At 33.4% G+C, this 27,454-nt stretch overlaps 1 protein-coding gene across 1 annotated transcript in view; it reads left to right on the forward strand.

Annotated features, from left to right (window-relative positions):
• Positions 1-27,454, forward strand: part of LOC131667640 (aromatic-L-amino-acid decarboxylase-like) — a 358,515-nt gene that overhangs the window by 105,074 nt on the left and 225,987 nt on the right. Inside the window, exon 2 of the mRNA XM_058941201.1 lies at positions 24,427-24,640. Coding sequence (XP_058797184.1) covers positions 24,440-24,640 — 201 coding nt within the window. The 5' untranslated portion in view covers positions 24,427-24,439. The remainder of the gene's footprint in view (positions 1-24,426; positions 24,641-27,454) is intronic.

Genomic DNA, 27,454 nt, shown 5'->3' on the forward strand with positions numbered 1-27,454 from the left:
TGAAAAAAAATTTCCCGGACATGGGTTTTGTAGCATTTGGAACAAGCTTTTAAATCGAAAGATAGGTTTTACATCCCATCACTTCTCTTTAAATTATATCGCATCAAAGTTGGCAAAAAAATTTATTTTATTTATTACTTCTGAGTCATAGTTTTAGAAAAAAAATTAAAAAACAGACATGAAATTTACGCACTTTGACAGATAATAGAAAATCCTACAAAATGAGTACCCACAAGATTTTTTACAACTAGCGTAATTCAAGATATCAAACTTTAAAATGTTCGATTTTTAGTCAACAACGTGGCAAATGTCATTGAGCAGTATTGTACATATCTCCTGTATCTACCGCGATCGAGCTGTGAAGGGCAGGCTAAAGCACATTGGAGCGTCGATGCTATCTTGTTTGTGAGCCTCTGTATGAAGTCTGTTTAAAAAGTATCGCGAATTTTGTATGTTTTCAAAATTATTTATTTATAAATGAATATTTATTTTATCTCCTTCAAAGTAATCCCTCTGGGATATAATGCACTTATGCCAACGTTTTTTCCAATCCTCGAAGCAGTTAAAAAAATAATTTTTTGTGATCTTGTTCAGCTCCTCCTTCGATGCCATCTTTATCTCCTCAATCGTGGTGTAGCGTCATCCTTTCATGGATCTCTTCAGTTTTGAGAACAGGAAAAAATCACAGGGGGCCAGGTCTGGGGAATATAGTGGCTGCGGCACTATTACTGTAATGTTTTTGGCCAAATATTTGCGCGTAAGCAACGATGTGTGAGCAGGGGCATTATCATGATGCGCATTGCGCATAACTTACAGGTAATATTCCTTATTGACCGTACTACCCTGTGGTATGAACTCATGATATACTACGCCCCTGTAATTGAAGAAAACTGTGAGCAAAACCTTCACGTTCGACCGAACTTGGAGCGCTTTTTTCGGTCTCGGCTCATGCGGCAGCTTCCATTAGGATGACTGAGCTTTAGTTTCCACATCATAACCATAAATCCAAGATTCATCACCAGTTATGATTCTCTGGAACACATTTGGCTCGTCACGGACCGAGTCCAACATCTCCTGAGCAATGTTAACGCGATGCTGTTATTGGTCGAATTGAGCAGTTTTCGTACGAATTTAGTAGCGACTCTATTCATGCTCAAATCATTGGTTACAATTGTATGGCATGAGTCAATCAATATATTTAGATCCTCAGAAACTTCTCTAACGATTATTCGACGATTGGCCAATATTATTTTCTTTACTTTATCAATGTTTTCGTCTGTTGTTGACGTGCTCGGGCGTCCGGCACGTTGTTCATCGTTCACATTTTCTCGGCCCTCTGAGAACATTTTGTACCACTGATAAACGTTGCTTTGGTCCAATATAGCTTCACCATATGCCACAGTCAACATTCGAAATGCGTCCGCGCATTTTCTTTTGTTTTTCACACAAAATAAAGTGATACAGATACAGATTCTATGATCCATTTTTTAGAATAGGCAAAAATCGAAGACGAGCCAAAACACATCCAAACAAAAGAGCTGTCAAAAATTAACTAAACATTCAAAATGGCCGACCTTGTCAGCATAAGTAAGGGACATGAGTACTAACATAACGCTACAAAAAAAATCAAAAATCAAATTTATTTAGCCTACGGAAATTCGAAATTCGTGATACTTTTTGAACAGACCTCGTCGAGGTGACCTGAGAAGTCACTCCGATAACTCGCTTCTGAGAAGAGCTCACTCACCGACAATTTGACAAGCTGACCACCCGTGACTCGTTTGATTATTAGGTTTTTCGCCCTTGATATTTACAGATGGCAAACTAGGCCAGAGCGAATTGAACGAAACAGTCGCTTCGGATTTACGGCGACCTGAACCAGTCATCGTGTAGCGGTATCTACCTTCTTAATATGAAGACAGTAGCTGGCGCCCAAAATAAAATTTAAAAAACTACAATAACGTTGGCCGACCGCAGACGAGACGGAGAGCGAGTCCGCTCACTCACCCTAGACAAAATTAATTACTTTTGTAATTGATGTTATGAAGGCATAATAAAGAGATCGCCGTTTGTATATATATATATGACATAGACGTGTAATATTTCTTAATTGCATCGACATAATTTTTTCCGCTATTCGCGGTGGATTTGTGTTTGTGGGAGTTAGCGCCGGTTTCCTTAACCGAGATAGGACCCAAAATCGCAGAGCATAGCTGTGACGCACCGTAGCTAATGAGTTTTCCTCTTGCAACCTTAATGCCTCACTCGTTCGTATCAATGTAATTAATAATTCAATACGTGACTTACAACTTTATGAACAAAATAGAATTCATGTATTATGGTAATGTGAATTTTACAATAACCAAAGAAAAATTCTTATTAATAACTTATTAAACTTAAAATTAATTTTGCCACTTTGTATTAAAATGCTTAATACAGAGCAGATGAGAAGATATATAATTGTATTTATAAATTTTTACAAAGTTGTAATTTCAAAGTTATATATTGGTGATAATAAATGTATTTATATATTATGTATTTCAGATAGAAACCTGCGTAGGCTTAAAATTCTAATAAAAAAATGTCCAAGAATTTATTAACTTATAATATCTATTGAATTTTTTCAGTTCCTATCGTCACTGAAGGTCTTATCAGTGTATGTATGTTATGTAAATATTATATTATATTATATTATATTATATTATATTATATTATATTATATTATAGCCAAGAGAAACGCAACTACGCTGTCAGATAGATAATACTAACAAGTAACCCTACTCAAATGTTAATCGCCGATCATCCTGTAACTTTCAGATTACTTTTATCACATGTATAGTATACAAGATACTTTAAACCATTGTTAGCGGCCCTTTCACCTTGCATTCATAAAATAGTGATTTATTGTCTTAACCCATTAACGCTCAAAACCATCCATCTTACGCCATGTTATCGACCACGAAATTCATGCATAGATCGAAGATACCGTATCTTATGTTTTTGGGCGTTCTAAATATGAATCCGGGCTCAAAATTCCAAACTGTTGGATACAAAATTATATATGTCGGTTTGTTTATAAAAGAAACCTGCTTTTTTATTATTATTCTTTTTCTCAAAAACTATGAAGTTGAATAAAAAGTTCCAAAGATAAAGATGTTTTATAAATCGTCAACGAACTCTCTTAAAATTTTTTATAGTTAAAGAAATTTTTTTTGAAAATGTCATATTGTAATTAGTTTTTAACATTATCTTGTTCCTATCTTTTCAACATGTCAAAAATAGAATATACAAGTACAGCTTAAATTTATTGGTTTTCAAGTTTTGTTTATCAATGAGATAAGTGTATTGAATATAATACACTTATACATTTTTTCCAATTATCTTACATAGATAATACAATAAAGTGGTAGTTCATCGTATTCTGGACGACAAAAATGATTTACTCTGGTAGATTTATACACTGATATTTAAAACAAAAATTAATTTAAAATAATAATGATAAAAATATATGTAAATAAAATGTAGGTACATAATTTATAAAAATATATTTAAATATAAATAAGTTTTTTTCGTACAGAATACGATGAACAACTAAATTATTATACTACTTATGTAAAAGATAAATACAAGATAATGCTAAAAACTAAAGATAATGTTAAAAATAAGATAATGTTAAAAATTAATTTAACTAAAATTTAAATTAACTGGTAGAAAGATTTTATTTGGTCATCGCGTATGAATGAAATATGAAGTTTTCAAAAAAAATTTCTTTAAATATAAAAAATTTCAGAGAGTTCATTGACTTTTTGCTCAACTTTATAGTTTTTGGGAAAAAGAAAAATAATAAGAAAAACAGGCTTTTAGGTGATTTTTTTATAAATAAACCGACATATTTAATTCTGTATTCAGCAGTTTGGAATTTTGAGCCCGGATTCATATTTAGAATGCCCAAAAACATAAGATACGGTATATTCGATCTATGCATGAATTTCGTGGTCGATAACATGGCGTAAGATCGATGATTTGAGCGTTAATGGGATAAGACAATAAATCACTATTTTATGAATGCAAGGTGAAAAGGGCCGCTAACAATGGTTTAAAGTATCTTGTATACATGTGATAAAAGTAATCTGAAAGTTACAGGATGATCGGCGATTAACATTTGGGTAGTGTTACTTGTAAGACTTATGTGTTTATTAGTTACACGTGTCTGCATTGTCTGTATATGCTGTGTGTAAATTTTTTTTACGTTCGACTCATATAACATTTCGCGCTATGAGAAACTTGGGCTGACTTACATCCTTTCTAAAAATAGACTTAAGCTCTACTTATTGAACACTTCGAGCCATACTCATTAGAGAAATAAGAGTAAAGTCTATCCTTCATTATCCTTCAAATAATTACACACACACACACACACACACACACACACACACACACACACACACACACACACACACACACACACACACACACACACACACACATACACACACACACAAGTAGTAGGCGCTAAGGGGATCCGGAGCCACTTACCATGTGATTTTTCGATGCCTACTCTACCGACGATCGGTAACGTTATAAATCCTCATATTGTCGATCTATGAGTTGCTCTATCGACCGACGTATATCGACCTGCTTGATGGAAATCGTTTGCGACCGACTGTGTACCGACGTGCAGACCTCATGGGCCCCGTCGGTAATTACCGACACTTGTATCGACGTGCAGATCCCATGCCCCCCGCCGGCAGTTACCGACTCTTGTATCGACGTGCGTGCCCCCGGCCCCATGCCCCATGTCCCATGCCCCTTGTTCTATGCCAAAATAAAAAATGTTTGCTTATACTAATTGATTGTGATTGAGTAGAATGTATAGGTGGGAGTTTCGTGATCTCAGTCAAAATGAATGAAAAAATATGTAGGTCTGTGTAAGTATAAAAGCTTTTTTATTATTAAATTTCAATTCTCTATATAAATTCAATCAAACATTCACAGAGAGATTTTAATTTTATATCCCGCTGTCACTTCTTTCTTAAAATTCTCATATGAAGATTCGTTCTGGAAGAGAAGTTCGTTGACTTTATTGGGAAGAAAAATATCAATTCTAGAACGATCTTCATACCATATTTAGTGTTTACTTTTTTCATGCCGGTGATAGCGTAGAGAATATTTTGCTCTAATTCTTTAAGTTTTTTTGTGGGTAAAAAGCTTGGAGTTTTTGCAACTAGGTTGATAGCGTTCATGGTGTTGGATCTGTGAACCGATCAAAGGAAGAGAAAACGTAAGTTATATGTATTACAAAATAACGTATTGAATATTTAAGTATTGTAGTTATAAAGTCAACATTTTTACATACATATTCTTTTTAATATTGAATGAATATAATTATGCTTGATACTACACACGATGTAGAAAACTGAAATAATACTCACCTTATCAATGCTGCGTATATAACCTTATCCCCAATCCTAGTTATACTCATGTATACTTATACTCATGTATACATACTTTCAATGTATATTAAGTTATATGGTAATCTGACTAAAAAGGTCGGTTGCTCATACCTGGTGGTGAACCTTATACAGCAAGATTCTTCTTTGAAATAAGATATGAATTTACAATCACTGCCTCAATCCTCGATAAATCAAACACATTTAATATAGAGTATAAAACATGGATATCCAATAAGGGCATACAAACAAACGTTGGAAAATTCGTATCTCAGAAAACTTTTCATATTTTTCGACATGCGGGGAGTCATTTGATACTTCAACTCTTCTACTTTCAAGAAAAAAATTGTCCATTTATAAAAAGTGATAGCTACCGGGCGTACTCTGACAATATTGGTACACTTTTAGGGTCAATTTGATGTTCATATTCCGAGCACTGTAACTTGGCCAATTTTCAATATTTTTGAACCAACAGCATGTCATTTTTTTTGTCTTTTTAAGACCTGTAATTTGAGATCCGGCGCATCTCAATGGACGCATTAAAACTAGAGATATAGCCGTTTGAAAATGACCATTTTTTGAAAAAATCGAAATCGCCAATTTTTGAAATCGTTTTATTTGAAAATGAAAGAGGGTCATATCGTGAAAATTTCAGAGCATGTTCTACTCGATTTGAGCTAACTAAAACCGCCTCAAAGTAGAAAACAATTGAATGCGTTTTTTTTTCGCCTTTGAAAATGTCTATTTTTGAAAAAACAGCCAACTTTTATCGGCTATATCTTTAGTTTTAATGCGTCCATTGAGATGCTCTGGATCTTAAATGAAAGGTCTTAAAAAGACAAAAAAAATGACATGAGATTGGTTCAAAAATATTAAAAATTGACCAAGTTACAGTACTCGGAATATGAACATCAAATTGACCCTAAAAAGCGTACGAATATCGTCAGAGTACACCCGGTAGCTGTCACTTTTTATAAATGAACAATTTTTTTTTGAAAGTATAAAAGTAGACGAATCAAATGAGACGTCGCACGTTGAAAAATATTGAAAACTCGCGGAGCTACGATTTTTCAAAAATAGCCGAAAACAGGCAGATTTTCAGACTTTGAAAAAATATATATGGACATATATATATTTTAACGAAAATCTGAGATAGCTAAAAGGCTTCTTTTGACATACTCTATCATAGAAAAAATCGCCAAGAAGATCGGCTGACCCCCCTGCGTAGCCAATTTTAAAAAACTGCTGGAATCACCCATATATATATATATATATATATATATATATATATATATATATATATATATATATAAATTTGTAAGAGCTTTTAAAGTCAAATATCTTTTTGATTTTAGCAAATGTGCGCTCCAGCGTTTTACGATTATTTAGAAGTCGTTTCTGCTACCATTGAATGAAATATAGCTGAAGAGGAGTCTGCCTCAAGATTGCAATTTGATGCTCTGAACAGTATAGCTGATTATGCTACTTATAGCCAAGTGAGTATCATTGTATATTGTGAGAAGGTTACATCTTATTCTTTTTCAAAAATATTCACACATTGATATGCTATTTACAGAATGAATTCAACAAAATGTACTTGGAGGTACAGAACATAGAGCAGTCTGCAGATAGTCAATATACTCGTACCCCCCTCTCAGATGTAATTATTTTTATATTTTCAATCATATCATGTAATATTTCAATATCTTGTATTAATTTTTTGTATTAATAGTGTGAGCAGCAGAAGGAATTTCTCAAATGGAAAAAAAATTATAAACAGGTAATAGACTGATAATAAGTTTCAAATGTATGTGTATACATATATATATAATACTTTCTCAATTATTTATCAAAAAATTTTTTTTTCAGAGCTGTGATATAGAAACAGTTGAGGAGTCGGAACCATACGTTCCAAATAATCGTATGACCCTTCTACCTCGCATCCCTAAAAAGTCTGGATCACAAAATACATTAGTAAAAGAATGTACAAACACATCAAATACAGATTCACAGTTACTCATACAAAAAGATATTCATAATCAAAATAAAAACTCAACAAGTAAGAAAACAGATAAAACAAAAAATAGATCAAACAAAAATTCAACAAATGACAAGACGGATGAATGAGATGAATCAAACAAAAATTTAACAAGTAATAAGACGGATGAAAAAAATAGATCAAACAAAAAACACGTAACAAATGACAAGACTGATAAAAAACGTACAGAACTCTATAGACAAACAAACAAAACTAGCAAGGGACATTCAAAAATAATTAATGACATTAAAATAACACGAGACGTGAAAAATAACAAACTAGACAAAAAATCAGACGCTAAAAGTACACGTAAATCGAGACCAAGAACTAAAAAGCGAAAATCTCCTCCACGTTCAAAATCAATCATTAGTACGACTTCTTACAGTTCCAATGATGACACAAAAACACATACACAACCAAACACCACTTCTCAGTTAAATCTGAATCGGAAACGCTCGAATTCATGCTCATCTGTTAGCATAAAACGATGGAGACTTCATGAATTAACTGAGTTTTTAACTTTTAATCAAAAATGAAATAGTAAATAAGTTGTGATAATTTTTTATGTTTTTATACTGATTATATAATAAAATGAAATAAAATAAGATTCGTTTTGTGATTCGAATAAATATATGTCAGTTCTTTTTTAAATACATTTTTTTTTTAATTATGAAAGATAAGCTTCAAATACGTATAGCTATTATTTTCACACAGCAAATGGGACAATTCTCAAATTTGATAGCACATCGCGAAGTCCCCCCCACCCCTTTGAAATATGTATATAAAAGAAACTGCTAGTGAGAATGAAATCATTCTTTCACAATGTGCTACCCGAAACATGCTCAAGACATTAGTGAAAAGGAAATTCCGCATAATCAACCATTAGCAGAGTTGCTTTTGGAGTTTACGATGGAATCAAACGAAGAAATGTTTAGTGAGGATGATGAATTGATCAACAGAGCTTATGATAATTATATTCAACAGCTGTGAAGAGAACTGATTAATATAATTATATATGACAGTCCACATCGGTGGTGGCTCATTCGTGATTGATCTCTGCTACTGATAAGAATAGAAATCTTAAATGATTGTTTGGAACATTTTCATGCGATTGAAGAAGCTACAAACCTTATTATTTCAAAAAATATATGTGATGAGAATCTTATAGAGAGATGGAGAAAACAATGTAATTTTTCATTGCGAACTTTGAATAAAATTTTAAAACAATCATCACTTAGCGTGCAGCAAAAGCAATCACTGTTTAGTACTATTGGCAAACTTGAATGCATTAACTTGCTGTTAGAAAATTGTAAAGTTGGTGGAGCAGGTTTGGGTACTAACATAAAAAATCGTGTGCAATGGGTTAATTTGGATAGTGCTTTCGAAAATCGTTTGAAAACTAGCATTATAGCTAACATTCAGCACATTGATATAGAATCATTTGTGAAAGATGCATGCAGTTTGTTTGTAAGTAATGCTAAAATTTTTTTAAAAAAACATAATGTTTGTAAAGTTAATGCTGTGCTTTCATGCAAATTTTGGAAATATTCGAGTAACCAAGATGAGTTGGAAAAGACATATGACACAAAACACTTCACTACGCAAAACATTGAAATGTATGTTTCAACCCCTCTCAAACAATGGTTCAATGATAATATCAAAAGTCCATTGTTAATAGAAGTAGAGACATTTGAAAGTAACGAGTCCGGATGGTCTTTGGATTCTATTATCAATATTCAGATTAATATCAATAAATTCAATCCAATGCGTAATGGAAGCTCTTATGTACCTTTACCAAAATTTTTGAGAAATAAGCACGCATGAATAAATGTGAAAAATAGTGATAACAAATGTTTTATATGGTCAATCTTAGCAGCTATATATAAAATTTCACATACAGATCACCTTCAAAGAATAAGTCACTATATATCACATGAGAATAAACTGATTTTGGATGGAATATCATTTCTAGTCTCCTTGAATCAAATAAACAAATTTAAAAAATTAAACAGCATGATATCAGTCAATGTGTTTAGCTTAGAGGGCAAAAGAATTGTTCCCCTTTATCATACAGAAAATAAAAAATCAAACCATGTGAACCTTTTACTAATTCATCGAAGTGTTTGTGATGATTATGAAATAATTTCAAATAATTAATACTATGTGTACATAAAAGACCTTGCAAAATTAGTAGGAAGTAGTTTGTCACGTAGTAAAAATAAAAAAAATATTTGTGATCGATGTTTGCATTATTTTAATACTGCAGAGAAACTTGTTGCACATGATACGAAGTGTCAAAAAATAAATAAGTGTAGAGTACAGATGCCAAAAGAAGGTCAAGATGTGATTGAATTCAAAAACTATGGAATCAAATTAAAATCACCATTTATTATCTACGGAGATTGTGAATGTTTATTGAAGAAAACAAATGTTGACCAGCAAGACATTGATAAAAATACTGTCACAACTCAACATCATGAAATGTTTAATGTAGGCTATTACTTAAAATGTAGCTATGATGACAGTTTATCAAGATATAAATCTTATCTTACCAAAGCCATCAAAATGGTTTGCAGAAGAGTTAAAAAATATAGCTTATTACATCAAAAACATATACAATCATCCTAAACCTATGGATGAACTAACACCGCAGGAACTTGATGAATTCCAAACGTCAAATATATGTCATATCTGTGAAAAACCAATGAATTTTTCAACGAAAGTTCGCGATCATTGTCACTTGACAAAAAAATATCGAGGTACAGCTCATCAAAGTTGTAATCTGAACTATCGAGATTCTCATGTAGTGCCTGTAGTTTTTCACAATCTCAGTGGTTATGACGCTCATTTTATCATACGTGATATATCTAATCACTTTTCTGAACACATTGAAATTTTACCGTTAACAAAAGAGAAGTATATTGCATTCACAAAGACTGTCGTAGATACTGGAGTCAAACTACGATTTATTGATTCATTTAAGTTTATGGCTTCATCGCTTGGCAAACTAGCTTCTTATTTGGATGATTATAAAATTGTGAACTCTGAATTTCATGATCATGATCAAGAAAAAATCAATTTGTTGACACGTAAAGGAGTTCTTCCATATGAATATATCGATAGCTGGGAAAAACTCGAAGAAGATCGACTACCGGAAAAAAATGAATTTTTCAAGTAGTCTTAATGATTCTGAAATATCAGATGCTGACTATGATCATGTACTCAAAGTTTGGAATGCGTTCAACATAAAAACTTTGGGTGAATATTGTGATTTGTAAATGAAAATTGATATTCTATTACTCACAGAAGTTTTTGAACAATTTCACGAGCTGTGTCTATTAGCGTATGATCTTGATCCGGCTCATTATTACACAACTCCAGGCTTTTCCTGGGATGCAATGCTCAAGTTTACAAAGGTATCATTAAGACTTTTGACAGATATAGATATGCATTTGTTCATAGAATCAGGTATTCGAGGTGGTTTGAGTCAGTGCTCAGGTCGATATGGCGCAGCTAACAACAGATATATGAAAGAATAATAATTTGATAGTAGCAGGGAAGAGGAATATCTTTCTTACTTAAATGCTAATAATTTATATGGTTATGCAATATTGAATAGGAAAAAAATTTTGTCAACATTGACTTTTTACAAGTTGCTGATAACGCTCAAATCGGTTATATTTTGGAAGTTGATTTAGATTATCCGCCATTAATTCATGATGAGCATAATGACTTGCCATTCTGCCCAGAGCACATAAAACTACCTGGTTCCAAGCATGAAAAATTATGTGCTACTCTCATGAATAAGAAAAATTATGTGATATTTTATCAAGCTCTCAAGCAAGCTGTTAAACATGGACTCGAGCTTGTAAAAATTCATAGAGTATTGAAATTTGAGCAATCGGCGTGGCTAAAATCATACATCGACTTGAACAGTTCAATGAGAGCGAAAGCTCAAAATGATTTTCAAAAAAATCTTTTTAAACTCATGAATAATAGTATATATGGTAAAACTATGGAAAACGTTCGCAAACATGTTGATGTCAAACTTTTAACGAGGTGGGATGGACGGTACAGCGTGGAAGCTTTTGTTTCAAAACCTAACTTTCACAGTAGATCAATTTTTGATGAAAACTTGACAGCGGTTCAGTTGCGTAAAACTCAAGTATAATTGAATAAACCCATTAATATTGGTCTTACAGTATTAGACGTATCCAAAACATTAATGTACAGCTTTCATTATGATTATATGAAAAAGATCTATGGAAAAAATTGTAAACTCCTCTATATGGATACTGATAGTTTTATACACTTGGTTAAGTGTCTGAATTTTTATGATGATATGAAAGCTAACAACAATTATTTTGACACTTCTGACTATCCTACTGAAAACGTATTCAATATGCCAAGAGTCAATAAGAAGGTTGTTGGATTAATGAAGGATGAGTGTAATGGAAATATACTAACAGAATTTATTGGCTTGAGGAGTAAAATCTACTGTACTCGTGTAAATGGTGTTGATGGCTCAAAAAAAGTCAAAGGTGTAAGGGCTTCTGTTGTCAAGAAAACTATTGACTTTGATCATTATTTGGACTGTTTGCAAAATTTAAGTATTCATAAAAGAGAGCAATGTATGATCAGATCTAAATTGCACAATATTGAAACTATTCGACAGAGAAAGATTGCATTGAGTCCTTATGATGACAAGAGACATCTAATTCCTAACAGTACTGATACATTAGTACATGGACATTACAAAATTGAGTAAGTTGTATATTTATATTTTTAAAACATAGAACAGACATATAATTAGACTCAATCAGTGTTATTTAATTTCAGAGAAAAACCATACAAGACTGTACGTTTTCAAGAAAAAATTCAAATACATCAATGGTTACATAGGCATATGCACATCGAACTGCTCGACAAGGAGAATGGATGCGGATGGCTTGTGATAGAGAACATTTTAAAAAGAGAATTCATCGTTTGAGTGAAATCATTACACCAATACTATTACAGAAATGTAAGGAATTTGAAATAAAGAAACATGAAATATATATTTTATAATATTTTATTCATTAACTATTCACATATTATCTTTATGAACATAACTATTATGAGATTCATCAAATCCCCACCATTTAACATAATAATGATCACCACGTTTTCTTACAACTTTTTCTATCAAATAAATATCTGGATATTTTGTCCTGAGTAATTCTTCTTCATAAAATCCGCTAGCAATAGGTTTGTCTTGATGATCTTTCAAACGGTAGGTGAATGGCACTGTTTTCATAACTCTATCAATTGTGAAAATTTCTGTTGACCAACTGGCTGTATAATCTTTCTCAAAAATCTACTTACTTTTGCTGATTCGTACTTTCTCACCAACTTTAAATTTTGGACGTTTTGTTAGAGGTCGATGTTTTTTCAAAGATAATCTATTCAATATATCTGGTATTTTGGCTGCAGGCACTTCACTGGGCTTCATTCCAATTGTTCGATGTTTAGAATTATTGTATTGTGAAACTAGATCAGGCATTATATCCAACCACTGATAATTACCATTTAGCGAGAACTTTTTCCATATCTTATTTTTTAGAGTTTTATTAAATCGTTCACAAATCGACGCTTTCAATTTACTGTATGTAGAGTATATATGGATGTTATGTTTGGTCATTAAACTTTTGAAATCTTTATTATAAAATTTACAACCTCTGTCGAGACATATCTTCTATGGCATTCGTCCTTTCACGAATATAGATTCCATAGCCTTTGCAACATCTTTTCCAGTTTTTTATTTGACTCCAATACACCAATCATACTTAGAAAAGCTGCCAAAAGCTCACAAGATGTACTTATAACTTTTATTCTCTCGTTCATATGGTATCATTTCAACAAGATCGATTTGCTATTTCTCATCAATATCATGAATGTCAAATGATCTACGTAGATAATTGTTACGTCTTACGACGCATCCTTTTTGTAACAACTGCACACTCGTGAAATTCAAAGCTTCTAAAACTATTCGCACGTCAGCAGAAAGCTGACGAAACGCGAGGTAAATGACACTCCGAAATAAAGTTGTTACACCTTGCGACACATCCTCTTTTGTAACAAATGCATATTCAGGAAATTCAAAACTGCTAAAATATTCACACGTCAGCAGAAAGCTGACAAAACGCAAAACAAATAGCACTCCGAAATAAAGCCACCGAGCACAAGAATGTATATTCAGCAAAAAACAAAATGTCACAATTCAATACTGACCTGAAAATTAACATATAAAAAGCAATGAACATCATTACGAGTCAGTTGATCAGTAGTCAGTCAGTCAATAAGTACCTGTAAGACTCAACTCCGTACACACTGGTCCGACAATTGGTGATCATTTTACTTAATAAACTCACGACTGTTACAAAGTAATATCGTGCAAGTATTATTCAACAACCTATCCTATTCAATTCAACAAGCAGTTAGAGTCTGCTACACTCATACAATCCAACAAGCAGTTAGAGCCTGCTACATTTTATCCACAATTAAAAGCTACAATTATCAAGGTAGTACAATCATCAGACATACATTTCTACATATATTTATTATAAGTGAGACATATCCGACCACTAGTCAACATATTGGAACGTCTCATTCATTAGCTATTCGTAGTTGATGCACGAGACGTAACATAATTACGACGAGCTGGCTTATAAAGCTCCTCAGCGACTGTTATACGTTTGTTCTCCATTTTTCTTTAGACGTCCAAAAAGATCAATGCTCATAACGATAATGAGCTTGAAAGCTAACTAACACTACTAATATATTATTTCAGCCTCTCTCAATTCTTCGATTATAGACTGAATTTCATTCACATGATTTTGATTACCAGCTGATGTTTCAGCAATTAATAATCTAAGACGTTCTACCAGCTCATTGGGATCATCCCAATATACATAATCAGTATGATTATCAAGTCGTGCAATTTTGTACGGTGACTTCAAAGAAAATCCTCGGCCAGATGATGAGTTAACTGGTGTCTCTTCAATCAACTTAGAAATAATATCTCTGAATTTATTACTTGTTTGATAACGTATATCCTCTTCAGGTTTATAATACTTTTTATGCGCATTCGTTTTCTTTATAATACGACCATAGGTGTCTAATTCATCTTCAGTTATAATGGAAGTATCAGGTTTTTTCTTGAACAATAGTTCAATTAATCCAGGACTTTTTTCATAAGTATGTCTGCCTATGACAATTTTATCACCTTCAAAATTCAATGGTCTATCACCTATAATAAAAGAACCATCTTTCCATTTACGTACGCCATAGATCATATCCAATGATGTTACTTGATTCCTTTGCAACATTGATAAATGGCCAATTCCATCTCAGATCATGCAGAGCTCCCCACACACCTGTCACCAAGCTACTCCAAAGTATTTTTTTATTGTTTTCGGTCAAAAATAAGAGGACCCGTATTTTTTCTTTTTTCTCTCAGATGCATAGTTCCGTCAATAATGCAATCGGAAAATGCACTGCTGAAAAGGGAAAATTGAGAAAATTTTTCCAATTAAATTTGGTTTCCTCAATATTTTTTTTATTTTTCGATACAATTAAATAATTTTTATGTCATCTATAGTAGAAACGAAGTTCTTCAAGTCTAATTTATTAAAAATATGAATGTATGCATTTTTCGGGAGAAAATGCATGTTTTCGAAAAAGTGCATCTTGGAGAAAAAATTGTGTATCTCAAAAAGGCCATAATTTTTTGCGCTCAAATTTTTTTTATATATTCTTAGTACCAATACCTTTAAATCCATTCGATCAAAATTTGCTGTTTTTTCGTTATATCGCTTAAAAAAATTAAAAAAAAAAGTTTTACATTTTCAAGTCAAACGCGATAAATACATAGGTACAGCGAATGGAAATCAAAGCTGAGAAAGAAAGGGTGACGTTAAATTATCAACATTTGCTGATGCATATAGATTTTGCTGAGAATTGGTCTGTAATTTTGAAAAATCCAGTTCAAGGGAATCATTGGGTGAATAAACAGATTTCAATTTTCACTGCTGTTTGCTACATAGGCGGAATTACAAAGAGTTATACTGTAATTAGTGAAGACTTAAAACATGATTATTCTCATGCATTGGCAGCAATACAAATAATTCTTGAACATATAACTAGATACACACAAGAAACGTATGGAAATTCGATTGATTCTATAACTTTAGTATCTGATGGCGCTGCAAGTCATTTCAAAAATAGATTCCAGTTAAATGAATTTTTAAATGCAAGTATGAGTAAAAAATGGATATTCTCTGCTACTGGTCATGGAAAGTATAGGTGGTTTGGTAAAGCATTATGCAACAGTGCATAATTTACGCAGTACTGAATCTGATGCTATTCAAACTGCTAAAAGTTTTGTTGAAAATGTATCAAAATACACAACTTCTATAGAGCTGATTTTGATGGAAACTGCAGAGATAAACAATTTTCGTAGTAGTCAAATGGAGCAAAGACACAAATGCCAGAAATATCAGGGTATTCAACGTTGCCACATGTGGAAATCTGTTGTCTCGGAAGGGAGGAGCGAATGTTTTATAGCTCGAACGGCTGCGCATCCATGGATTGAAGTGAAAAAAGATGAAAAAAAAAAGAAAAGTACTCATAAGAAGAAAAACGAAAATGTAAACAAGGGCAAGAAAGTGAAAGTTGTATCTAAAAAAGTGAAGAGAGTTGTAAAAGTAATCAACTCAAACAGAAAAAAATGATCGTGTAATTTTACATTTCTTGCAGACATGATTGAATAAAAGTGAGCTTTTTCTTTGAGTTACATGTTATTGTAGTTCAGTTATTAACCTACATAGTCGCTAACATGAATTCCTGAATGTATTTATCGCGTTTGACTTGAAAATGTAAAACTTTTTTTTTAAATTTTTTTAAGCGATATAACGAAAAAACAGCAAATTTTGATCGAATGGATTTGAAGGTATTGGTACTAAGAATATATAAAAAAAATTTGAGCGCAAAAAATTATGGCCTTTTTGAGATACACAATTTTTTCTCCAAGATGCACTTTTTCGAAAACATGCATTTTCTCCCGAAAAATGCATACATTCATATTTTTGATAAATTAGACTTGAAGAACTTCGTTTCTACTATAGATGACATAAAAATTATTTAATTGTATCGAAAAATAAAAAAAATATTGAGGAAACCAAATTTAATTGGAAAAATTTTCTCAATTTTCCCTTTTCAGCAGTGCATTTTCCGATTGCATTATTGACGGAACTATGCATCTGAGAGAAAAAAGAAAAAATACGGGTCCTTTTTTTTTTGACCTAGAACAATAAAAAAATACTTTGGAGTAGCTTGGTGACAAGTGTGTGGGGAGCTCTGCATGATCTGAGATGGAATTGGCCAAATACTTGTTAAGGGAATCACTTTCAGGTGTGTGAAATTCAACAATATCATCATTTTCCTGAAGTTCATAAGCATTTGATGCTTTATCCAATCCACCATCTTTATCTGATAACTTTTCTAAAGGCTTTTTTTCCTTTTCAAACAATTGTTCTACATCATAGCTAACTTTTTCATCGTCATCTTCTTTTTCTTCTTTTTTAAGTTGCAACAGTTTTTGATTTTTCGATTTTTTCTGCTGAGTAAGTTTTGTTCCATCAACCAACTTTTCAAGTGATTCAATCATAGGCTTGAAAGTTTCTTTAACAAATTTTTCAGTTTCTAATCTGTCTGACTTCAATAAGTTATATTTCTGTTGTATTGCTTCACAAGCTTTTTCCACCTGACGAAGATCACCAATCTGTTGACTTAAATCAATCATGTTGTCTACTTGCAATCCAGTTGATCACTACCAGTTTTATGTTCAGTTATTTGCATTTATAATAAACTTATCAAAACCTTTTCTAAATCTGCCAGCATCTATTTTTGATCTTTGTCTACCACAAGAAAGCAATAATCTTCTTTCCAACATGAAGAACAAATATCTTTGAAACTTTGATATTACATATCAGTATTTACATGATCATTATAGATGTGTCTTAAATTGATATCATCTTGTCGAAAAACTATTAAAAAATTCACGTTCTCTCTCACTAAGTGTTTAGGTACTTGAGCATATGACTGACACAAGTAAAAACAATCAACGTTTCTAAGTCTTCCCATACAGTAAAATGCTTTCACATTATCTTGTTTCTCACATGCAATATCATCAAAAATCATGATAGAGTTTGGTCGTGCTTCCTCTGGCGATACAACAAGATCATGCTCGCTGAAAGGTAAGAATTCAACACCTTTGATGGGTTCAAGAAGTTGCTCAAGAAATTTATATTTCGGTTGGTTCAGCGACTTAGAATATATATAAATATATTCAAACTTCAAACCATTGGGATGGGTTAAAAGAGATAGAAGCGCATTTGTCTTTCCACAATTAGACGCATCACAACATACTGCACGCATGCTCTCTGGCAATAGATCTCCATGCTTTTTCGATTTCTTTTCATTTTTTTCTGTCAAAGAGTCAAAATTTATCACAGGAAGCTTCAGAGACTGCACCTTGATATCCATTTTACATCAAACTCTAAATTAAAACTAATAAATTTTACTATAAAAGAGTTTATATATATATATATATATATAAGTTTTGTGCATTCATTATCAAACGCTCAAACAATGCTCGTCCATGAGAGAAAAAAGAAGAGGAAAACGGGTAGAGTGCTAGTGAACAACTTGATAAATAACTTACCTTTTGAAGTTCATATATCTGGTTATCAGTATTGTGGACCTGGAACAAAGCTATATAAACGATTGGTTCGCGGAGACCCTGGCATTAATCCTTTAGACGCTGCATGTAAAGATCACGACATTGCCTACTCTAAAAATAAAGATATTCAAGCACGAAACGCTGGAGACAAAGTATTAGCTAATAAAGCTTGGCAACGTATACGTAGTTCTGACGCAACTTTAGGTGAAAAAGCTGCAGCATACGCTGTTACAAATATCATGAAAGCAAAATCAACCTTTGGAATGGGGCTCGGCAAGAAGCATTTCAAGAAAAGGAAGAAGATTTCGAAAAAATGTTGCAAGGAGAGAAAGATTTTAAGTATGAAAAGATTAATCAGTATGACAAAGAAATCCATAACTCCTAGTAATGACTCCAAAATTGTTATTAAAAGTGCTTTAAACGCAGCACGTAAAAATATCAAAAGTGTTGGTGGAAAGAAAAATATAAATTTACTACGAATACTTCCTATCCCAAAAGTAGGAGGTTTTTTACCTGCACCCGTTCCGGTTTTCGCAGGTCTCAGCGCTCTTGGATCTTTAGCAGGCGGTGCAGCGGGGATAGCTCAGCCTGTTAACCGAGCGAGTTCTGTCAAAAAACAATTAAAAGAACAGAAGAGACACAATCAACATGTTGAAGCTTTAGCTATTGGTAAAGGTCTATATTTGAGACCATATAAACAAGGTTTTGGTGTAGCCTTCAATACAACAAGTAAAGTCAAGAAGACTAAAAAAAACTTGAAGTAAAACTACTTCATCGTCCTCGAATGTGATATAAAACTGTGAAAAAAATCAACAGAATGTGATATAAAGAAATAAGCTCGCGAATTGCAAATTGTGAACTTTCGCGGTGTTTTTATGAGGAACTCTCTGCCAACGCGTCCACGATTCAACGAGTGTGCTGTTGTAAATCTTGATGATAGTTCAGGACCTGGTACGCATTGGGTAGCATATCGAAAAAGTGGCAAAAATGTTTATTACTTTGATAGTTTTGGTGATTTAAGACCACTTCTAGTTGATCAAATCAAATACAATTATAAAAAATATCAAAATTATAATTTGTGGTCATTTATGTTTAAAATTTTTATGTGATTTGTTGGGCATCAGGATAATTACCATTTGTATAAATACTGAGAATTGTGAATAAATAATTCAGTTTTGAACGATCACTCAACATGGTTGAATCATTAACCCTCAGTTTGTCTGGTAGATCATCTATACTAAAAACATATTATTTTCCACCGATAAAACTGGATAGAGATAAAATTTATGTTCTTGGTTTGGCAGAATTACTTACATTCAATTCGATACCAAATGTTGATGTGGGACACAATAAGTTCAAAGTTGGTGACATTGAAATTGAACTATCAACAGACATTTATGAAATTGGTGACATAGATAAATATTTGAAAGGTTACTTGAAGTCAACAGGGATAAAACTTGAAATAAAGCCCAACAACAATACTTTATGCAGTGAAATAACTTGTAATGAACCAATCGATTTTCAATCAAATAACTCTATTGGACGTTTGTTAGGTTTCACCAAACGGTTGTTGCCCGTAGATATACATAATGTCTCTGACATGGCTGTTGCCATTCTCAAAGTAAACGCGCTACGCTCGAATGTAACATAACTTCTGGAGCATATGTCAATCAAAATAAGGGACATATCATTCACGAATTCTTTCCAGCTGTACCACCAGGATATAAAATCATTGAAGTTCCTAAACAGATCATATATTTGCCTGTAACTGTCAAAGTTATCGATCATTTACAGCTACGTCTAATTGATCAAGATGGAAATTTATTAAACTTTCGTGGTGAAACAATCACGATCCGTTTACACATAAAAAGAGTTTTATGATGGGAATAGTTTATAATCATAAACTAGGCAACGGCTATATAACAACTCCATCATGCGCTTAGAAAGTCAGTCATCGATGGATAGCCAAATGTCTAACACGTCGCAACATTCAGTTCCTGAAAAATCTCGGTCTGAACGTCGTCGGAAGCGCCACAATAAAAAGAAGAAACGTGAAAAATTTGAAAAACTAACTTGTATATTTGTGTGTTTTTGTGATCTCAAAAATGGAAGAAATACTTAGGGTGCAAGCACCTGTCATTTTTGATGAATCCATAGCTCACTATGAAGTTCATGCACATCAACCTTATAATTCACAAACATTCAATAATAGCGATGAAATTCGCATACTGATACAACATCAAGATTTATGTCTTTTACCATCAAAAAGTTCTCTACACATCGTTGGAAAAATAAGAAGACAAGATGGTACTATTGTTACTGAAACAAAGTTCGTCAATAATGCTATATGTCACCTATTCGAAGATTACCGATATGAAATTAATGCCATTGAGATAGACAAATGTAAAAATATTGGACTAACAAGTACGATGAAAGGTTTGGTTTCATTGAATCAAAATCAAAGTCGATTTCTGGAGAATGCTGGCTGGCTTGATATTGAAGAAACTAAGAAGATAAATGACAACAATGGTAAGTTTGATATGTCAATACCTCTTTCAATGATTTTAGAATTTGCTGAAGACTATCACAAAATTGTTGTGAATGTAAAGCATGAACTTATTCTTACTCGATCAAGAGATAATTTAAACGCAGTCATGCAAGCTACTGTCAAAATTGATAATGTTGATACATATGAGCTTCTTAAAATAGAACTCACAAGAATTGAATGGTTAATGCCGTATGTAATTATGTCTGATAGGCGTAAAATACAGTTGTTCAATTTCATTTAGAAAGATGCACCTATTTCTATGAGTTTTCGGTCGTGGGAACTTTATGAGTATCCAGCATTACTACAAACATTAAAACATCTTTGAACTGTAAAAACATCCAATCAATTGGAAAAACCAAGATATATTGTATTAGGTTTTCAAACAAAACGCAAGTCTGATAAAACTAAAAATTCTAGCAGATTTGATCATTGTAATGTAACCAATGTTAAACTTTTTCTGAATTCTCAGCAATATCCATATAGAAATTTGAATCTTGATATAAGTAACAATCAATACTCTGTCTTATATGATATGTATGCTCAATTCCAATTGAATTATTACAATAGAGACTGTATGTTCAATTCACTTTTAGATCGAAAACAATTTATTACACATGCACCGTTAATAGTGATAGATTGTTCAAAGCACAATGAATCTTGGAAACAAGCTGCTGTCGATGTACGTCTTGAGTTTGAAACCAAAAATGATGTACCCACGGTAACAGCTGCATATTGTTTGATTTTAGACGATCGTATAGTTAAGTATAATCCTATAAGTGGTCATGTAACCAAACTTGTTTAACTCATATAATAGCTATGTATACTTTTTCTGAATACGTAACTCTAATTAAAGAACTTGAGAAAAAAGCAGTTGGATTCAGATATCTTTGCGGATATTTACTTGAATTTGTAAAACCATAAAGTTTTTATCAATGTAACAGAATATTGCATAAATAAAACCCAAGTCAAATAAATACTTTAGTCTTTTTCATTCATTTCAACGATGAGCATTGATGTGATACTTGGTAGAGCTGACGAATTAAACTTGAAAAATTTACATGAGAATCTGTTAGTCGAACTAAAAATTTTAAAGATACTATATTAAAGTTAAAAGCTGAATTAAAAGAAATGAGTTCATTGATCGATATTCATCGAGAGAAACTTGATATAAAATTTCTAGGGGTTTATTCAGACATTTACAAGTTGAAGCAAAGTCAGATACCCCCACCATGATGTGCTTGCAGCTTGTATAAAGAAGCTTGGCTAATGAACCACACCTCATTCACTTTCTATATCTGCACCACGAGTCGTTCGCCTTCTGTAGCAGCACCAGCTCAATCATGACACAATTTATTGATTTCATTCAAGCTAAGATATTAGCCAGCTTGAATGCACATATTATTTCTATGTTTGATGGTACAGACCCTACGATTCAAAAAGAGATGGATTCCTTAGAGTATTACTATGACGAAGGTGTAGAATTGATAACAGATGCTTATTATTATGAATATTCGGAGAAAGATTGCAGAAAAATTGAATACTCCATAGCCTTGTTGAAAGCTCTTTGATATATGAAAGATTACCAGAAGACAATTGGTCATGGAAATAGTTATATTTATGATTTTAAACTAGATGATATTCTAAGTGCTATTCAAAGTAGGTTAGCTACACAAACATTGACAAATATTCGTTATTCAATAAACAAGGTTTTTTTCAAATATATGGCTGAATGTGTTCAAGTCACGATATTTAATTTGGTCAAAAAGACATTTCTAAGAGAAGTAGACATTGTTTATACAGCTATGTATGAAGAAAAAATTAGCAATCAATCTCCAAAAAAAAAAATAAAAGTCAAGCTGTTCAAAGTGGAAACTATTCCTCTTTACTCAACTCAAACCTATCAGAAATAGTTTGAAGAAAAAGTACAAGAACCTCTGATGACTATGATGGAAAAATTTGAACGTAACTATCCTTCTTACTCTTTTGAATTTATGACAAATGCAGTTGTCAGCTATTATAAGTAGCACAGTTTGAGCATCATCAGATCATTCAGCACCAAACATTCAAATAATATGGACCGCTATCCAAATGTGAAGTACTCTCGTCTTCTGCAAATAAACAGTTTGACAACGGAAAGAAAAAAACAAATAATCATATGTACATGTTTAATATATGTAAGCATATAATCATCACGCTCAACCTCAATAATTGTTTAGTTGTTTATAATTTATGATAATAAATAGATTTTTTTTTTCATGTAAATTATATCTCTGTTTATTTAATAAACCTAACCCCGAAAGTTGATAATAAAAAAACTTTTATACTTACACAGACCTAAACTTTCTACTCAATCACAATCAATCAGCATAAAGCAAACATTTTTTATTTTGGCATGGAACAAGGGGCATGGGGCATGGGGCATGGGGCATGGGGCTGGGGGCACGCACGTCGATACAAGAGTCGGTATCTGCCGGCGGGGGGCATGGGGTCTGCACGTCGGTACACAGTGGGTCGCAAACGATTCCCGTCAAGCAGGTCGATATACATAGGTCGATAAACCAGCTCATAGATCGCCAATATAAGGATTTATAACGTTACCGATCGTCGGTAGAGTAGGCATTGAAAAATCGCATGGTAAGTGGTTCAGGATCCCTTTAGCCCCTACTACTCATATATATATATATAATTTGTATAATTTTCCAAATTCAATACGAAAACGAATTCTTACTCGTTAACGCGAGAACCACGAGAGTACGAACAATATAAATAATTAGTGATATTAACCTCATATTTATATTCTTGCTTATTATTTATTTCATTTAAAAAGTTGAATTATCATACATGAAAAAAGTTTATCTATATGATTAATGATTAGTATGTGCATTTTAATGATAATCGCTTGTTATGGTACTCCGCGACCGTCGTGAGCACCGGTCAGTAGCTTACTCTAGGTTACCTACGAGCCTTCGCGTTGCGCTTGCATCTACAATAGAGAGAGAGAGAGAGAGAGATTGAGAAAGAGACACAATTCCGTTGTTCGATATCGTCTTTCGGTGGCTAGCCTATGTACCCTCGAGGGTGACGTTCCAGCCGATGATTCCTGTTGCCCGCAGCTGATTTATTCTTGCCAAGTAAGTCGAATGGATCGATCCCTGGTATCACAATAGCGAAACCGTGCGTTCGTGTTATGTTACTCGTTGTATCGTCCTGCGTAATAGTATTAGCTGTGCGTCCGTGTACAATACCGAATTCTCTCTTTGACTCCGTGCAACGCTCATAATAAGTGCGCAGCTTTCGCTAACTATATAAAATTCGATTTGTAGATAACAAAGTGCTAAGAAAATCTATTAATAACAGTCTATTAATAAAAAAATTGCAGATTTATAATTTTCTATATTTTGAGAATTGAAATTTGCACTTTTCTGAAGAATCACCTATATACATATAATATATCTATATACCTCGTACTACAATAAACTTATTCACTTCAACTAATCACCCAGTAAAAATAATAAAATAATGCTAAAAATACTCATCTCAAATAGCAAAACATTTATAGTTTCCAAGATACCGTTAAATATATGATTAATTATTTAATCATATTTTTTAGCTTAGAAAATATAATGAACATTGACGAGTTTCGCGTTCGAGGCAAAGAAATGGTGGAATACATATGCAATTACCTTTGTACATTAGAAAGTCAGCGGGTCACAGCGAATGTTGAACCAGGATACCTACGCTCTCTTTTGCCAAGTGAAGCTCCTATGAAACCAGAATCATTTGATGACATCATGAAAGACGTAGAGTATAAAATAATGCCTGGGGTGAGTATAAAATCTTTTTAATAATAACGAAACTGTTACAAATTAAAGTGTATCATTTGTATTCATTATTCCCATCAATCTTATTCAGAATCCAATAGATTAAAAAAAGTCTTCACTAAGGACCAATAGTACTAATTGTATAGTATTATATTAATTCTCAGAACGGAATGTTTGGAAATAAGCATTTGCATATGAAGAGTTCTAAAATATTTTCATGGCTTAGATTCCCACGAATTCAATCTCGACAGCAGCTGGTTCGCGAATATGTAAATATACGAAGCATAACGTCATTCACAAGAGCGACTAGATCGCAAATAAAAGTGACTAGACCATATACATGAGCGGCTAGACATTAAAAGCGATCAAAACAAATCTATACCAAAATCTCGGGGTCTTTTAAAATTCATTTTTAAAATTTTCAAATGATTTAAATTCGTAATTAAAAATACATTTATTGTGAATTACTAATAACTAACAATTGAAATAGTGAATGATTATCAACTCAAAATTTCAAATAAAATAAAATGTATCAAACGAAATATATATTATTAAATGAAAATCAAAAATGATGTTCAATATTAACGAGTAATAAGCTTGAAGGAAAGAGGCGTGAGGGATTAATTACGGTGATTGCGGGAGTTTATGGGTGCATAGATCGTGAGCTGCGTTAAGCTAATAGCTTCTTTATTAACATAGTTACTACATGAAGTTTACATAAAAAGGTCGGATAGTAGGCTCGCGTAGCCTGTACAGAGTGTTGAGTGGCCAACTCACCGCGTGGTTTAGAGAGCTCTCTTACCTATTGTCTATCACGACGACGCCCTGTGGGTAGGTTAGCGAAACCGGGAAGAAGATGCCAGGCGGTGTACGGCGGTGCATGCAGTTCCGACGTCTCGGACACGGGAGCAGCCCTCACTGCAATGCAGCCGAATTTGCCGATTGGTAGGCAGCGGGTTCTGACACCCCCTCAGAGAGTAGAAGGCCCTCTGCTGACGCGTCAAGCTGCTTGGTCGCCAGCCCCTTTCTCTCGCGTCGTCGTACACACATACGTAAGGACCCACTGACGGGTTTGGTCACAACGCGTACGCGCACTACGAACAAAGGGGGGGGGGCCACTTGTGATATGGCCGGAAACTTTGGTGCGTCTGTTACCAATCGTTTGCGAGGCGCGAGAATGGTGAAGCTCGACTTTTTACGTCCGAACGCCGCGGATGCTCTCGAGAGACTGCTGTTCAACGCCGGCGGCCCTCGACAATGCCTAGCAAGGAGCTGCAATGATGGGTGGGGGCATTTCCCTTTTTTCTCTTCGTTGGGCCCCAAAAGATCCGAGTAGCTGATATCAATGGTAGCGTTGTCGTACGGTTCTTGAGAAGGTCGCTGGCTACCTGAGAGGTCGTTATGCGAGACCCTGTTTGTTGCTGCGTACTGGCGGCTGTGTAGCATGTGTCCTGCGATGAAATTTTCCCCGAATGAAGTGTTATGCTTGAGTAGTGGCAGATTATTATCTTGAATGGCTCGTAAGTTTTCGGCATGAGGTGAACACTTGGGTCGTTAAGAAGCGTCGGCAGCAAGCAAGAAAGGGAAAAAAACACGCTCACCAACACGTGAAGAGCAGCGCGCGCGAACAAATAAGAATTTAAATTATTGATAACTACGTAAAAGTAATTAACAACTTATCATAAGAGCGTTATTATAACAATTTAATATTGATTGTAAAGTAAATGAGCCAGGAATTTAAGTGAAAATCACAACAAGTGACGAAAAACTCTATATTTGTCTTAGTTTAATAATTTATGACTATAAAGTTTATTTGGTTAATAAATAATAGAATTATTAATGCAATTATTTACTTAGAATTTCAAAGAAACTAACAAATTGAATTTGGCATCATATGAATTTGGAATCATACAAGTAGTATACTACTTGTGTACTATTAAACTAAAATTTAATTAAATTGGAACATTGTATAAGCGTTAAAACCTGAAATTTCAATCGTAAATCTCAATTCTAGCGACTTGCTGGAGCGTGATTGCGAACTTTCGTAATTTCATTGTTGGGGAGAAATTCCCACAACCATCTCATGTATAAATAGGGCTGTTTACACCACAAGAAGCAGTAACCTTAATTCAACCTTGTGGGCAACGTGAGCAGTAAATCAATTATACTAAATAGTCGGAGTTCTCTTCGATTTTTATTTTTATTTCATTTACTGTCTTGCTTAGCAAGTCACCTCCTATCCTTTTACACTGAATGGACATCTCCGGAGGAATGTATCTCTTCGAGAAAGATCCTACGAGTATTATTTCCATAATTACTTGATTAATCCACATATTGAAATCCTTGAAAAATTCTCCAAGATTTCTCAGAATGTTTCCCAGACTATTTGTTTGACAGCACGATTGAGTCTTGTGGACATTCTTGCAAGGAACGTTGAACGAAGGCTTAGTTTTTCAAGAAACTAATTAACTCGTTAAATGATTTTTAATTAATTTAAGGCAAAGAATGACTACAAGTTAATGCCTCAATGCTGTTGAGGACAGTATCCCTTACAGTAAGGGTAGAAATTCGCGAATATATATGGCCTACTATAATTGCGATTTGCTAAAATTTATTAAAAACTGAAGTAATTTCCAGTTATTATTTTAAAGATTACAAATTGTGGAGAGTAGGTAAACAAGAAAGGCATCAGCCCAGGTGGGCATTAGCTCAGGAGGATATCAGCTCACTGAGTTGACTTCCCTGAGCTAGTGCCCGTGCATCTTCAGCTCAGCACTGTCAACTCACCTCCCCTCCTCTTTCGTACTTCGGCATTGT

Source organism: Phymastichus coffea, unplaced genomic scaffold (assembly GCF_024137745.1).
Source record: "Phymastichus coffea isolate CEN01 unplaced genomic scaffold, Cenicafe_Pcof_1.1 PCOF00005, whole genome shotgun sequence".
In the NCBI taxonomy this organism is placed as follows: Eukaryota; Metazoa; Arthropoda; class Insecta; order Hymenoptera; family Eulophidae; genus Phymastichus; species Phymastichus coffea.